This window comes from Genypterus blacodes, unplaced genomic scaffold (assembly GCF_046128005.1).
Source record: "Genypterus blacodes isolate CSIRO-AG114 ecotype Tasmania unplaced genomic scaffold, CSIRO-AGI_Gbla_v1 ptg000249l_1, whole genome shotgun sequence".
NCBI lineage: Eukaryota > Metazoa > Chordata > Actinopteri > Ophidiiformes > Ophidiidae > Genypterus > Genypterus blacodes.
The window spans coordinates 90,001-100,816 of NW_027467045.1; the positions used below are offsets into that span (position 1 = coordinate 90,001).

At 53.4% G+C, this 10,816-nt stretch overlaps 2 protein-coding genes across 4 annotated transcripts in view; one reads left to right on the forward strand and one right to left on the reverse strand.

Moving 5' to 3' along the window:
• Nucleotides 1–5,185, reverse strand: part of znf831 (zinc finger protein 831) — a 10,852-nt gene extending 5,667 nt beyond the window's left edge. For all 3 annotated transcript variants that reach the window (XR_012965554.1, XR_012965553.1, XM_076171388.1), the window contains exons 1-2: nucleotides 4,716–5,185; nucleotides 1–3,122 (exon numbers count right to left, since the gene is read on the reverse strand). The exon at nucleotides 1–3,122 is cut by the window's left edge and continues 680 nt beyond it. Coding sequence is in view for 1 of the 3 variants with exons in the window: in XM_076171388.1 (XP_076027503.1) it covers nucleotides 1–3,074 (3,074 nt within the window). In the remaining 2 variants the exon portion in view is untranslated. The remainder of the gene's footprint in view (nucleotides 3,123–4,715) is intronic.
• Nucleotides 5,186–7,644: 2,459 nt separating this feature from the next.
• Nucleotides 7,645–10,816, forward strand: cstf1 (cleavage stimulation factor, 3' pre-RNA, subunit 1). Its single transcript, XM_076171382.1, has 6 exons — nucleotides 7,645–7,728; nucleotides 8,126–8,313; nucleotides 8,407–8,684; nucleotides 8,774–8,971; nucleotides 9,170–9,560; nucleotides 10,156–10,816. Exons 2-6 carry the CDS (start codon nucleotides 8,145–8,147, stop codon nucleotides 10,413–10,415), a joined length of 1,296 nt encoding a protein of 431 aa, XP_076027497.1. The 5' UTR covers nucleotides 7,645–7,728; nucleotides 8,126–8,144; the 3' UTR covers nucleotides 10,416–10,816.

The following is a 10,816-nucleotide window of genomic DNA, read 5'->3' on the forward strand; positions in this document are numbered from 1 at the left end:
TGAAACACGTTGGGAGCGGCCGGCTGCACCGAGTCAAACGGGACCACCTGACAGGGCAGCGTGGGGGGGCCAGAGGGGGGGCCAGAGGTGGGGCCAGAGGGGAGGCCAGAGTGGGGGTCAGAGGGGAGGCCAGAGAGGGGGTCAGAGGTGGGGCCAGAGGGGAGGCCAGAGGTGGGGCCAGAGGGGAGGCCAGAGTGGGGGTCAGAGGGGAGGCCAGAGGGGAGGCCAGAGTGGGGGTCAGAGTGGGGGTCAGAGTGGGGGTCAGAGTGGGGGTCAGCAGGCTGTGTGGAGGACGTGACAGAGGGAGCAGGCTGCTGGGCGCTCTGTGTGCTGATGACGTTGTTGTTGGTGCGGTTGTGCGTCACAGTTGGAGGCTCTGAGCTGGCAGCAGGTCTGGCGGGTGAGAGCTGCATTGCGGCGGCGCACGCTGTTGCATTGTGGTCCCGTTCACAGACTGGGGTCGGGGTGGTTGTTGTTGCAAATTGCCGACACAGCACAGCGAGGTGAGATGAGCGGTCGTGACTGAGGGCAAACGCAGATGTTTGAGCCTGGCTGAAGGTGGCGACTGTCAGAGGGAAGACGGGCGGAGCTCGAGTGGAGTGGAAGCTGTTTGCCTTCCTCATCATGTGGGTCAAAGGGGGGACGGGGGCCCGGCTCTGCTCCGCTGAGGTTTTGCTGGAGGTCAAGGTCACACCGGTGTGAGAGGAGACGCTGTGCTCTGAGGGTTCAGAGGCTGGTGATGTGTTTAAATCATGCTCAGTGGTGTGGGGTAACTTGAGCTGGTACTTAGGCAGGAAGCTGGACTTGGTGGCGCAGGGAGACGCTCCTCTGGCATCGACGCACGGAGGGAACAGAGCGGCTTTGAGAGGAGTGTGTGCTGGATTAGTTTGAAGGTTGATATAAGTGAGACTTGTGTCCTGCTGGGTGTCGAGGGCTGCGCTGGAGGACGGCGCCGCCTGGCAGATGGGTTTGTGGTCTGTTCTCTGCTTCTTACTCTCTGAGGGAACGTGCGTGCTGAAGTGTTCAGACGTGACCTGGGGGCGTCTCCCCTCGTCTCCCTCTGCTCGGCCTGTGGACGGTACCTGCAGCGCCGACAGAGACAGGTTCCTGCAGAGCGGAGCCTTGAGGGAGCTGTGAGACGGATGAAGCTTCTGACTCGACTCCAGGGTGGATCCAGAGGTTTGGTGAGCAGGAGTGTGACCGGGCTGAACCGACGCCGCAGCAGAGCTGCTCGCTGGGTTTAAGGTGGATCCCGTTGGTGCTACAGGGTCCTTACGAACACCAGACAACCTTTTTTGTATTTCTTGAACATCCAGCTCTGGGTTTGTTACAGACTTCCTGCCTTTGGTCACGTTGTTGTCGCCCTTGTCGGAGTCGTAGAGCTTCTTGAACGTCCCTCCTCCGTACATGTACCACTTGTTGTAAGCGAACTTCTGCGATTTCTTCCTGCGGAGCTTCCTGCTGCCTTGCTCCCCACACGTGTCGGCGGTGCAAACCTCCTCCACAGATGAATTTGCGAACATGCCGTCTGTGGCGTGGTTGCAGTCTACAGCCGTCTGGCGGACCAGCGGGCGGTGGTTGGACATCTGCTGGTTCCCAGGCTTCACGGTTGGGTTGATCTGGCCCGAGCTTCCCTTCTGCATCAGCGCTAAGTAATCAATCTGAGAGGAGGAGGCCGGGCTGCTGCGCTCAGGCTGCATGAGAGTGACGCTGAAGGGGAGAGAGTTGCTGCGGGTCAGTGAGGGCGCGTGGTCCAGCAGGTCCAGGGTGGTGGAGCGCTGAGTGGGCACCGAGCTGAAGAGGCCCGGCTTCATGGTCCTGTGCTGCCCCACGTTAGAGGCCTTACTGATCCTCATGTCAAAGTGGAAGGAGTCTTTGTAGGTGTACGGCATGGGGAGGTCGATGCTGCCCTGCTTGGACAGGACCGTCTTCCGCGGCCTCACGTTCTCCAGATGTTTGTCCTCCACCACAGCAGAGTTCTCTGATATCAGTTTGGATATGTGCTCCTCCAGCATCTTCTGCTCCTGCTTCCTGGCCGGTCCTCTTGGACCCGCATCTGCAGGTCTGCCTGAGCTGCAGGGTTCCTCCAGGTGCTCGGTGGTGGACTCGGTGAGGGAGTCCATGCTGTGGTCCAGTAGAAGGCTGCTGGGGCTCGGGTAGTGGTCGCTGCTCTCGCTGAATCCCGAGTCGGTGCTCTCGTGGCTCTGGGACTTTCCTCTGGATGCTGAACTCTCCCACTGCTTGGAGAACAAGGTGGCCTCTTGTCTCTGGATGGGAAGATGGCGATTCACAGTGAGCGAAGACTTTTCATCTCCCATCTTCTGCTGTTTCTCCTTTTCCCTTAGAAGCTCCAAACGTTCATTTGCCTCAGTCTTGTGATTTGCATGAACAAACACATTGGGCTCATTGTGGATCTTCTTCTCACTGCTGATCTCAGTGGTTGCAGCTGTGGGGTTCTCCTCACTTTGTTCTCGAGACAGACTGGGACCGCAGCTCTCCCTGGAGCTGGACACGCTGGACACGCTGTCCTGGCTGCCCAGGCTGCCCAGGCTGCTCTGCTCCGACTCAAAGGACAGCCGGGCGTGAGCCTGGGTGCGCTTGTGCTTGTACAAGTTACTCTGAGTCTTGAAAGAAACTCCACAGGTGGTGCAGGGGTACGGCCGCTCCCCGGTGTGGCAGCGCAGGTGTTTCTCCAGGACGCTGGGCTTCATGCAGTCGCGTCCACAGTGAGGACACACGTGCTTCCCTGTCAGCTTGGGTCTGGATGGAGAAGCTGCAGCTGCCAGACTCACTTCCTGTGAATAGGACTGCAGCCCGCCGGCGATATGGAGCGTAAGGAAGGGGAGCGTCTCCTTGGAGTAGAGCGGAGGCACGGCCAGATGGAGGCCGGCGGGCTCCCGAGGAGCTGCCGGAGGTTGAATGTGAGGCTGCGGTGGCAGCGCGGGCAGCGCGGGCAGCGTGCGGATGTAGAACGCCGTCAGCGGGGCCTGGATCTCCATCTTCCTCTCTGTCCGTGCAGCAGCCGAGCGGCTTTGCACCGGAGCGTTCACCAGTGCTGGCTTGCCAGTCTCCATGGTAACACTGCTGCTGTGGTGATGTACCAGTGCCAGGGCTCTAATTACCTGTACGATAAGAACAGTTTGCATTAGACCTCAGCCTTAGATCAGCTTCAAGCTCTTATCACAGAGAAAATGAGCTTTCAGTCCTGGACTTTATTTTGTTTTTACATTTGTGTGCTGGACGGACGGAGACGAAACATGAAGACGAGACAGACGAGGAAGAAGCACGATAATGTGACATCATAGTTCTGATCAACAACAACAGATCACTGAGCTAATCACATTCAGAATCAATTTATTTTGCATTCTGGTTTATTGATTAAATCTGATAACAGAAAATAACAGCAAATAACAGTTTGATTGATTTTCATGGAATGCAAAATAAAAATATTATGATTTTAAACATTAAGGAAGATTTGTCTGTGTTTACAAATGACCTCACATTCTCTCTCTCTCTCTCTCTCTGTGTGTGTGTGCGTGTGCCTGTGTGTGTGTGTGTGAAGAAAGAGCGAGAGAGAGAAAGAGTGAGAGAGAGAGAGAGAGAGAGAGAGAGAGAGAGAGGGAGAGAGAGAGAGAGAGAGAAATGGGAAAGTGAACAAAGAGCGAGAGAGACAGACTGACAGAGGGAGAGAGAGAAAGAGAGAGAGAAAGAGAGCGAAAGGGAGAGGGGGGGAGAGAGAGAGAGAGAGACAGAGAGAGATCAGATACTTGTACATCATCTTGTCTCTCTGTCACATCCTCCCTGTGGTGGGTTTGTTTCCCGGCACTCCTGCTCTAATCTAATGAAGCTGTGTGTGTGTGTGTGTGTGTGTGTGTGCGTGCGTGCGTGTGTGTGTGTGTGTGTGCGTGCGTGCGTGCGTGCGTGCGTGTGTGTGTGTGTGTGTGTGTGTGTGTGTGCGCGCGTGCGTGCGTGCGTCATGTCATATAACCAAAGTTAATTTCCTCTTGGCTCCGTGTTGCAGTTTTACATGTATGATGGTTTTGCATGAGGCAGAGCGCTTGTGTCGCTCTTTGTTGGCAGAGCAGCCTGAGTTCGCCCACGCTGCTCTGCTGCAGCCACACAACTAACTTACTTTCTCTTCAGAGGAGCTCAGCATCCATTTAGGCAAGTAACTCTGAAAGGCAGAGCAGCTTAGTCGCTCTGTCGTCCCCTCTGTCTGTTCACTGTCAGCTATGTAAATATAGAGCGGTTGGTTTGTAACGATGCTGCAGAGTTACACTTCCACGTCTCGCTCAGAGAGTTTGTGCTCTGCTGCTCAGCCTTCACATGAGGAAGAGGGAAGCATGCACATGTAAACAAAGAGGACTTTTCACTTTAAACACCCTGAAATCAAGCGTTTCCATGGTTTCCCGTGTTCCTGAAGCAAATGTGTTGTGTCATCGCGTTTCCACCCAACGCCTGCAGCGAGAGGAAACACCTCTGATTGTGTTTCCTCTTTGACACAAGACAACATAACACAACATAACATAACATAACACAACATAACACAACATAACATAACATAACACAAGAGAACATAACACAACACAACACAACATATAACATCATGTCAGAACTCTGGCTCAACTCTTGCGCAGCACTTTGAGGAGGAGAAACAGAAACTAGAGGACAAGAACAACATGAAAGATTGCAGATCCAGAGTCTCAGCTTCCTACCTGTTGTTGCTGTTAACACATCTTGTGGCTGTGTGTGTCTGTGTGTCTGCTCGTCTGCTCGTCTGCTCGTCCGCTCGTCTGTCCTCTGCTTCAAGGCCGTTCTGCTCTACTCTCATTTTCTTTTCACAGCTCTTTGACACGAGCTGTTCTTCGTCACGAGGAAGCGGAACAAATGCAAATGAGAGAGAAGATGCACTATGAAAGTGTCGAGGCAGAGAGGAGGAGAGTGAGGAAAGGAGAAGGGCTGGCTGAGTGTGTGTCTGTGAGTGTGTGCGTGTGCGTGGCTGTCAAACAAAGACTTCCGCAGGAGAAGTTGAAGACGTAGATTGGAGGAGGATCAGCAAAGTGCAGAGAGCAGATGGATGATCTGCACGCGCTCAGAGAGAAGTGAGAGCACAAAGACAAACTCAACACAAGCTGACGCACTGAGGCAGGAACAGACTTTTTACTCTCCTCCATCTACCTACTTCCTCCCACACACACACACCCACACACACACAGCACAGCTCGTGTTGGTGTGGGTGCCTTCACATGCACGGCTCTCTCTCCTCTCAGGCGAGGGACTAATGGATGATTTGTGAGCGGCTGCAGTGAATTCTCACCTCCGATCACCGACCCGTCACATTATGTTCCAAACGGCAGCGGCAGCGGCACACATACACACACGCACACACACACGCACCCACGCACCCATGCACACACACTCTACGTTCCTCTCTTTCTCAAAGCACAGGTTCCTTTTTTCATTCAGGCTGCTTTTGTTCCTGGTTTAATAAAACGTGGTTAGATTGAAGTTTGGATTGAGACACAAACTCAGACTCAGACTCAGACTCAGACTCAGACTCAGACTCAGACTCAGACTCAAACTCAAACTCAAACTCAAACTCAGACTCAAACTCAAACTCAAACTCAGACTCAGACTCAGACTCAGACTCAGACTCAGGCTCGGGCTCGGGCTCGGGCTCGGGCTCGGGCTCGGGCTCGGGCTCGGGCTCACTCTGAATGTGACTCAGCCTGCAGCTGTGACTTGTATGATGTCAGAAACACAGTAAACTTCTCTGTGTTGTTGTTTAAAGCTTCACAGTATCAGAATGTTTGGGATCGGCGGTGCCATTAGCACATGACATCTGCTGAAAGAAAACAAATAGTTCTTATATCGCTTCTACAGAGACAGACTCTTGCTGGTCTCCAAGGCAACTGCAGGCCGGCTCACTGTGGGCATGCTTCGTGTTGACATGGTAACAGGACACCTCCTACCAGGCATGTTCCACGGCTCGCAGCTCTGCAGGCTGTAAACACGCTCGGCGCATGTTTGATTCAAGCTGCAGCTTAAATGTGTGAATTTATTCAGACGTGTTGTTGTTGACAGTTTGCTCATCTGTGTGTGGCTCACTCAGACTCAGACTCAGACTTGGTGCTGATGCTGTGACGACCAACCAAACATGGTCCGCTCTGTGCTGCTGCTCTGACTCCTGGATGTTACTTTGTGTTCCTAAAATTGGTGTAAAATATAAATGAGAAGAAAAGTTTCCCTGGAAGAAAGATCTCAGTCCAGTCCATCGTCCCTCCACATGCTGCCTCCTGGTGGAGGAGCTCTGTAGAGCCTTCAGCAGAGCATCAAGCTCCTCTGACCCAGGGATAGAGCTCCACAGAGAGGCAGAGGGGTAAACAGAGCTGCAGGTCTGCTCTACACTGACATGAAAGAACAAAACAAAAACAAAACAAAACTTCCTGTAAACACATCTGAGGTGAGTGTGAATACAAATGTAGTGATCTCCCTTCACTTTGTTGTTGTTCTAGACCTGTGAATGACGGTGTTCTGGAAAAATAAGTATCATAAACGGTGCTGACAGCCAGAAGAAGCTCAGTTAAAGTTCAAGAAGTTGACACCCTGACATTAAGGTGAGGAGGATCAGTGTGATGGAGGCAGACAGCAGCAGACAGCAGAAGATTCTTCAAACTGTTTCTGTGGACCAGAGGGACACAAAGGAAACATCTCCTTCATGCTTGCTGGGCCTCTTGATGTTGTTTTCCACTATAATGTTGTTGACGTGCTGCATCTTCATCACGCTCAGATCCCATCAGCTGCTCGTCTTACCTTACAGCTCTGTTGTTGTTGTTGGCCAGCGTTTCCACCGATGAGCCACATCGCTGGAAGTGGCAGCTGAGAGACTGTGTGTGTGTGTGTGTGTGTGTGTGTGTGTGGGTGTGTGTGTGTGGGTGGGTGGGTGCTGACATGCTGGAGGCTCATATCCATTTAGATGTTCAGCAGCAGAGGAGCAGCAGTCTCATGCCCCAGTTTCACTCGTTTACTGTATCATTACTTTGGCACCTGTCTCAGTTAAAGCCATTATACAGTGTGTGTGTGTGTGTGTGTGTGTGTGTGTGTGTGTGTGTGTGTGTGTGTGTGTGCTCACAATACAACACGATACACACTGTTTACACGTACACAAACCCTCCATACACCCTCGTCTGTATCTCACATTGTACACACTCAGATACAGACAAACTGCCAAACACCTTAACAACCACCCACAGCACCATAGCAACAGCCCTAGACACCACAACAACAACCATAGCAACCACCCAGCGCAGCCACCCCAGATGACCCCAGATGAGCCTCCTGACCTGGGGAGTTTAGGTCGAGCTGACGTTTACATTTTATTACCATGGTTACTTAATACGCAATAAAGCAATACTTGTCTCGTGTATATTGTAATATTTCACACATATTTTCTCCACATTCTCCATCATTGTGTTACTTTGTGCTGATATTTAGGCTTATATGTCAACTTTTGTTCAAACTATTGTTCTTTTCTTTATTTGTTTCTCAATTTATTTTCCCGAAACATATGAATAACGTCATTGCGCTCATCTGCTGCAGGAGCGTCAATAAAGTTTTTGAATCTCGAACTACGTCACTCCAGACCGGAGCGCTACGGTGGCCGACACAGGACAAAAGTGGAGGAAACGCACGCTTTTGGTTCCTTAGCGCCTTTGGAGAGTTGCTCAGGTTAGATGTGTTTGATGCTTGTGACGTACAGAAACTATAAGATACGCTGAGGCGCGCGCCTGCAACCATACGGTGCGCGTGCGTTCAGACAGGAGCGAGTTTGTGTTTATTTGTTGCTGTTTTCTTTCTATGTGGCGACATGCTAACGTTAGCAGCTAAGCTACAGGTCCATTCATTCGTTATCACCGTGCTAAGCTAAGCTAAGCTAAGTTAGCGCAGCTTCCCGGGTCAGTCTGATTCGGTTCGGTCCGAAGAAACGACACAGAGCAGCAATGTTGTCTCCACATATGACACGAATGAAACGCAGCCAGAGTCCTCACGTAGAACCCGGATGTGTGTGTGAGCTCAGCAGCAGTGCTAGACTTGTTGTGATATGTGTTTGTGTGTGTTGTTGCAGCAGGTGAAGTTGAGTCAGCATGTACCGACCCAAACCCACCCTGAAGGACCGGCAGCACCTGTACCGGCTCATCATCAGCCAGCTGCTCTATGATGGATACAGCGGCATCGCCAACAGCCTGATCAGTGAGGTCAAGCCTCAGAGCGTGGTGTCGCCCTCAGAGCAGCTGATGCAGCTCGCCAAGATCGGTAAGAGGCTCACCGCAACCATGATGACAACACACTGATCAGACACAGCAACACCCTGACAACACCCTGACAACACCGTCACTTCTGTTCCAGGGATGGAGAATGACGACAGCGCCGTCCAGTACGCCATCGGCCGGTCGGACACGGTGGCGCCCGGCGTGGGCATCGACCTGGAGTTCGACGCCGACGTCCAAACGATGTCACCGGAGGCGTCGGAGTACGAGACCTGCTACGTCACGTCACACAAGGGGCCGTGCCGCGTGGCCACCTACAGCCGAGACGGCCAGCTGATCGCCACCGGCTCGGCCGACGCCTCCATCAAGATCCTGGACACGGAGCGCATGCTCGCCAAGAGCGCCATGCCCATCGAGGTGAGGAGAGCAGAGAGAGAGGTGGGCGACCGCACGACCTCAGCCGGCGCCTCAGACTCACCGCTCGTCTCTGTCCTTCTCGTCTTCAGGTCATGATGAACGAGACGGCGCAGCAGAACATGGAGAACCACCCGGTGATCCGCACGCTGTACGACCACGTGGACGAGGTCACCTGCCTCGCCTTCCACCCCACCGAGCAGATCCTGGCCTCAGGGGCCCGCGACTACACACTCAAGCTGTTTGACTACTCTAAGCCCTCAGCCAAGAGGGCCTTCAAGTACATACAGGTACACACACACACACACACACACACACACACACACACACACACACACACACACACACACACACACACACACACACACACACACACACACACACACACACACACACACACACACACACACACACACACACACACTCACACTCACACACACACCCTTTCCTCTTGGCCGTTCTCTGATCTGGTCCTGGTTTCCACGCAGGAAGCAGAAATGCTGCGCTCCATCTCCTTCCACCCTTCAGGTGACTTCCTGTTGGTTGGCACTCAGCACCCGACCCTGCGTCTCTATGACGTCAACACCTTCCAGTGCTTTGTGTCCTGTAACCCTCTGGACCAGCACACAGACACCATCAGCGGCGTGAGCTACAACCCCTCCGCTAACAGCTACGTCACCTGCAGCAAAGACGGCAGCATCAAGCTGTGGGACGGCGTCTCCAACCGCTGCGTCACCACCTTCGACAAGGCGCACGACGGCGCCGAGGTCTGCTCCGCCATCTTCTCCAAGAACTCCAAGTACATCCTGTCCAGCGGCAAGGACTCGGTGGTCAAGCTGTGGGAGATCTCCACGGGCCGGACGCTCGTCAAGTACACAGGTGAGGAAGAGTCAGAGAGGTGAGGAAGAGTCACACGGATAGAGTCAGAGAGGTGAGGAAGAGTCAGACAGGTGAGGGAGAGTCACACAGGTGAGGAAGAGTCACACAGGTGAGGCAGAGTCAGAGAGGTGAGGGAGAGTCAGAGAGGTGAGGAAGAGTCAGAGAGGTGAGGGAGAGTCACACAGGTGAGGAAGAGTCAGAGAGGTGAGGAAGAGTCAGAGAGGTGAGGGAGAGTCACACAGGTGAGGAAGAGTCAGACAGGTGAGGGAGAGTCACAAGGGTGAGGAAGAGTCGTACGGGTAAGGAAGAGTCAAGAGAGGTGAGGAAGAGTCACACAGGAACAGGAAACAGCCCAGAGGGGAAGTAGATCACGTTTCATAGAGCAGCACTTTGCCAACATCTGCTGATCTCACAGTGCTGAAGATCAATCAAACTAATCAACAGATCTGATAACTCAACATAACTCAACATCCCTCTAGACTAAAACCATAGATTTTGCCGATCAGCTGATCAATGATTCTTAGTTTATGAGCGCAGTCGTGGTGACAGGAAGTGACCCTGACCCTGACCCTGTGTGACCTGTGTGGTCCTGTAGGTGCGGGGCTGAGCGGCCGTCAGATGCATCGTACCCAGGGCGTGTTCAACCACACGGAGGATTACGTGCTGCTGCCTGACGAGCGCACCATCAGCCTGTGCTGCTGGGACTCCCGCACCGCCGAGAGGAAGAACCTCCTGTCTCTGGGTCACAACAACATCGTCCGCTGCATCGTCCACTCGCCCACCAACCCCGGCTTCATGACCTGCAGCGACGACTTCAGGGCTCGCTTCTGGTACCGCCGCAACACCACCGACTGAGGACTCGTGTCGTGACTCTGTGCCCCCCCCCCCCGCCACAGGGCCGGGACGGTCCTGAGCCGCCGTCCCCCCCCACCGCCCAGGACGTCTCGGCGTGCTCGTTCGCCGCCTCACTCTCACTTCTCTCCTCCATCTTCATGTGGTTTGACCCGATGTGGGCGTGGTTGAAGGTCTGGGCCTGTGGCGGCGCTGCAGTACCTCAGAGTGACAGCAGGGGGGAGCTGTTTCTCCAACCTGATGGACCTGAGCAGCCAACTCCGACCTGAAAACCTCAGCTGTGACCGTCTAAGTCTCATTTCTGTGTCTCTCATGTGTCGTATGTGAGTATGAAGCTTTTCCACTTTTATATCGGTCCATCTTTGTCTTTTGTTGTGATTCAGAATTTTACTAAATAATAAAAA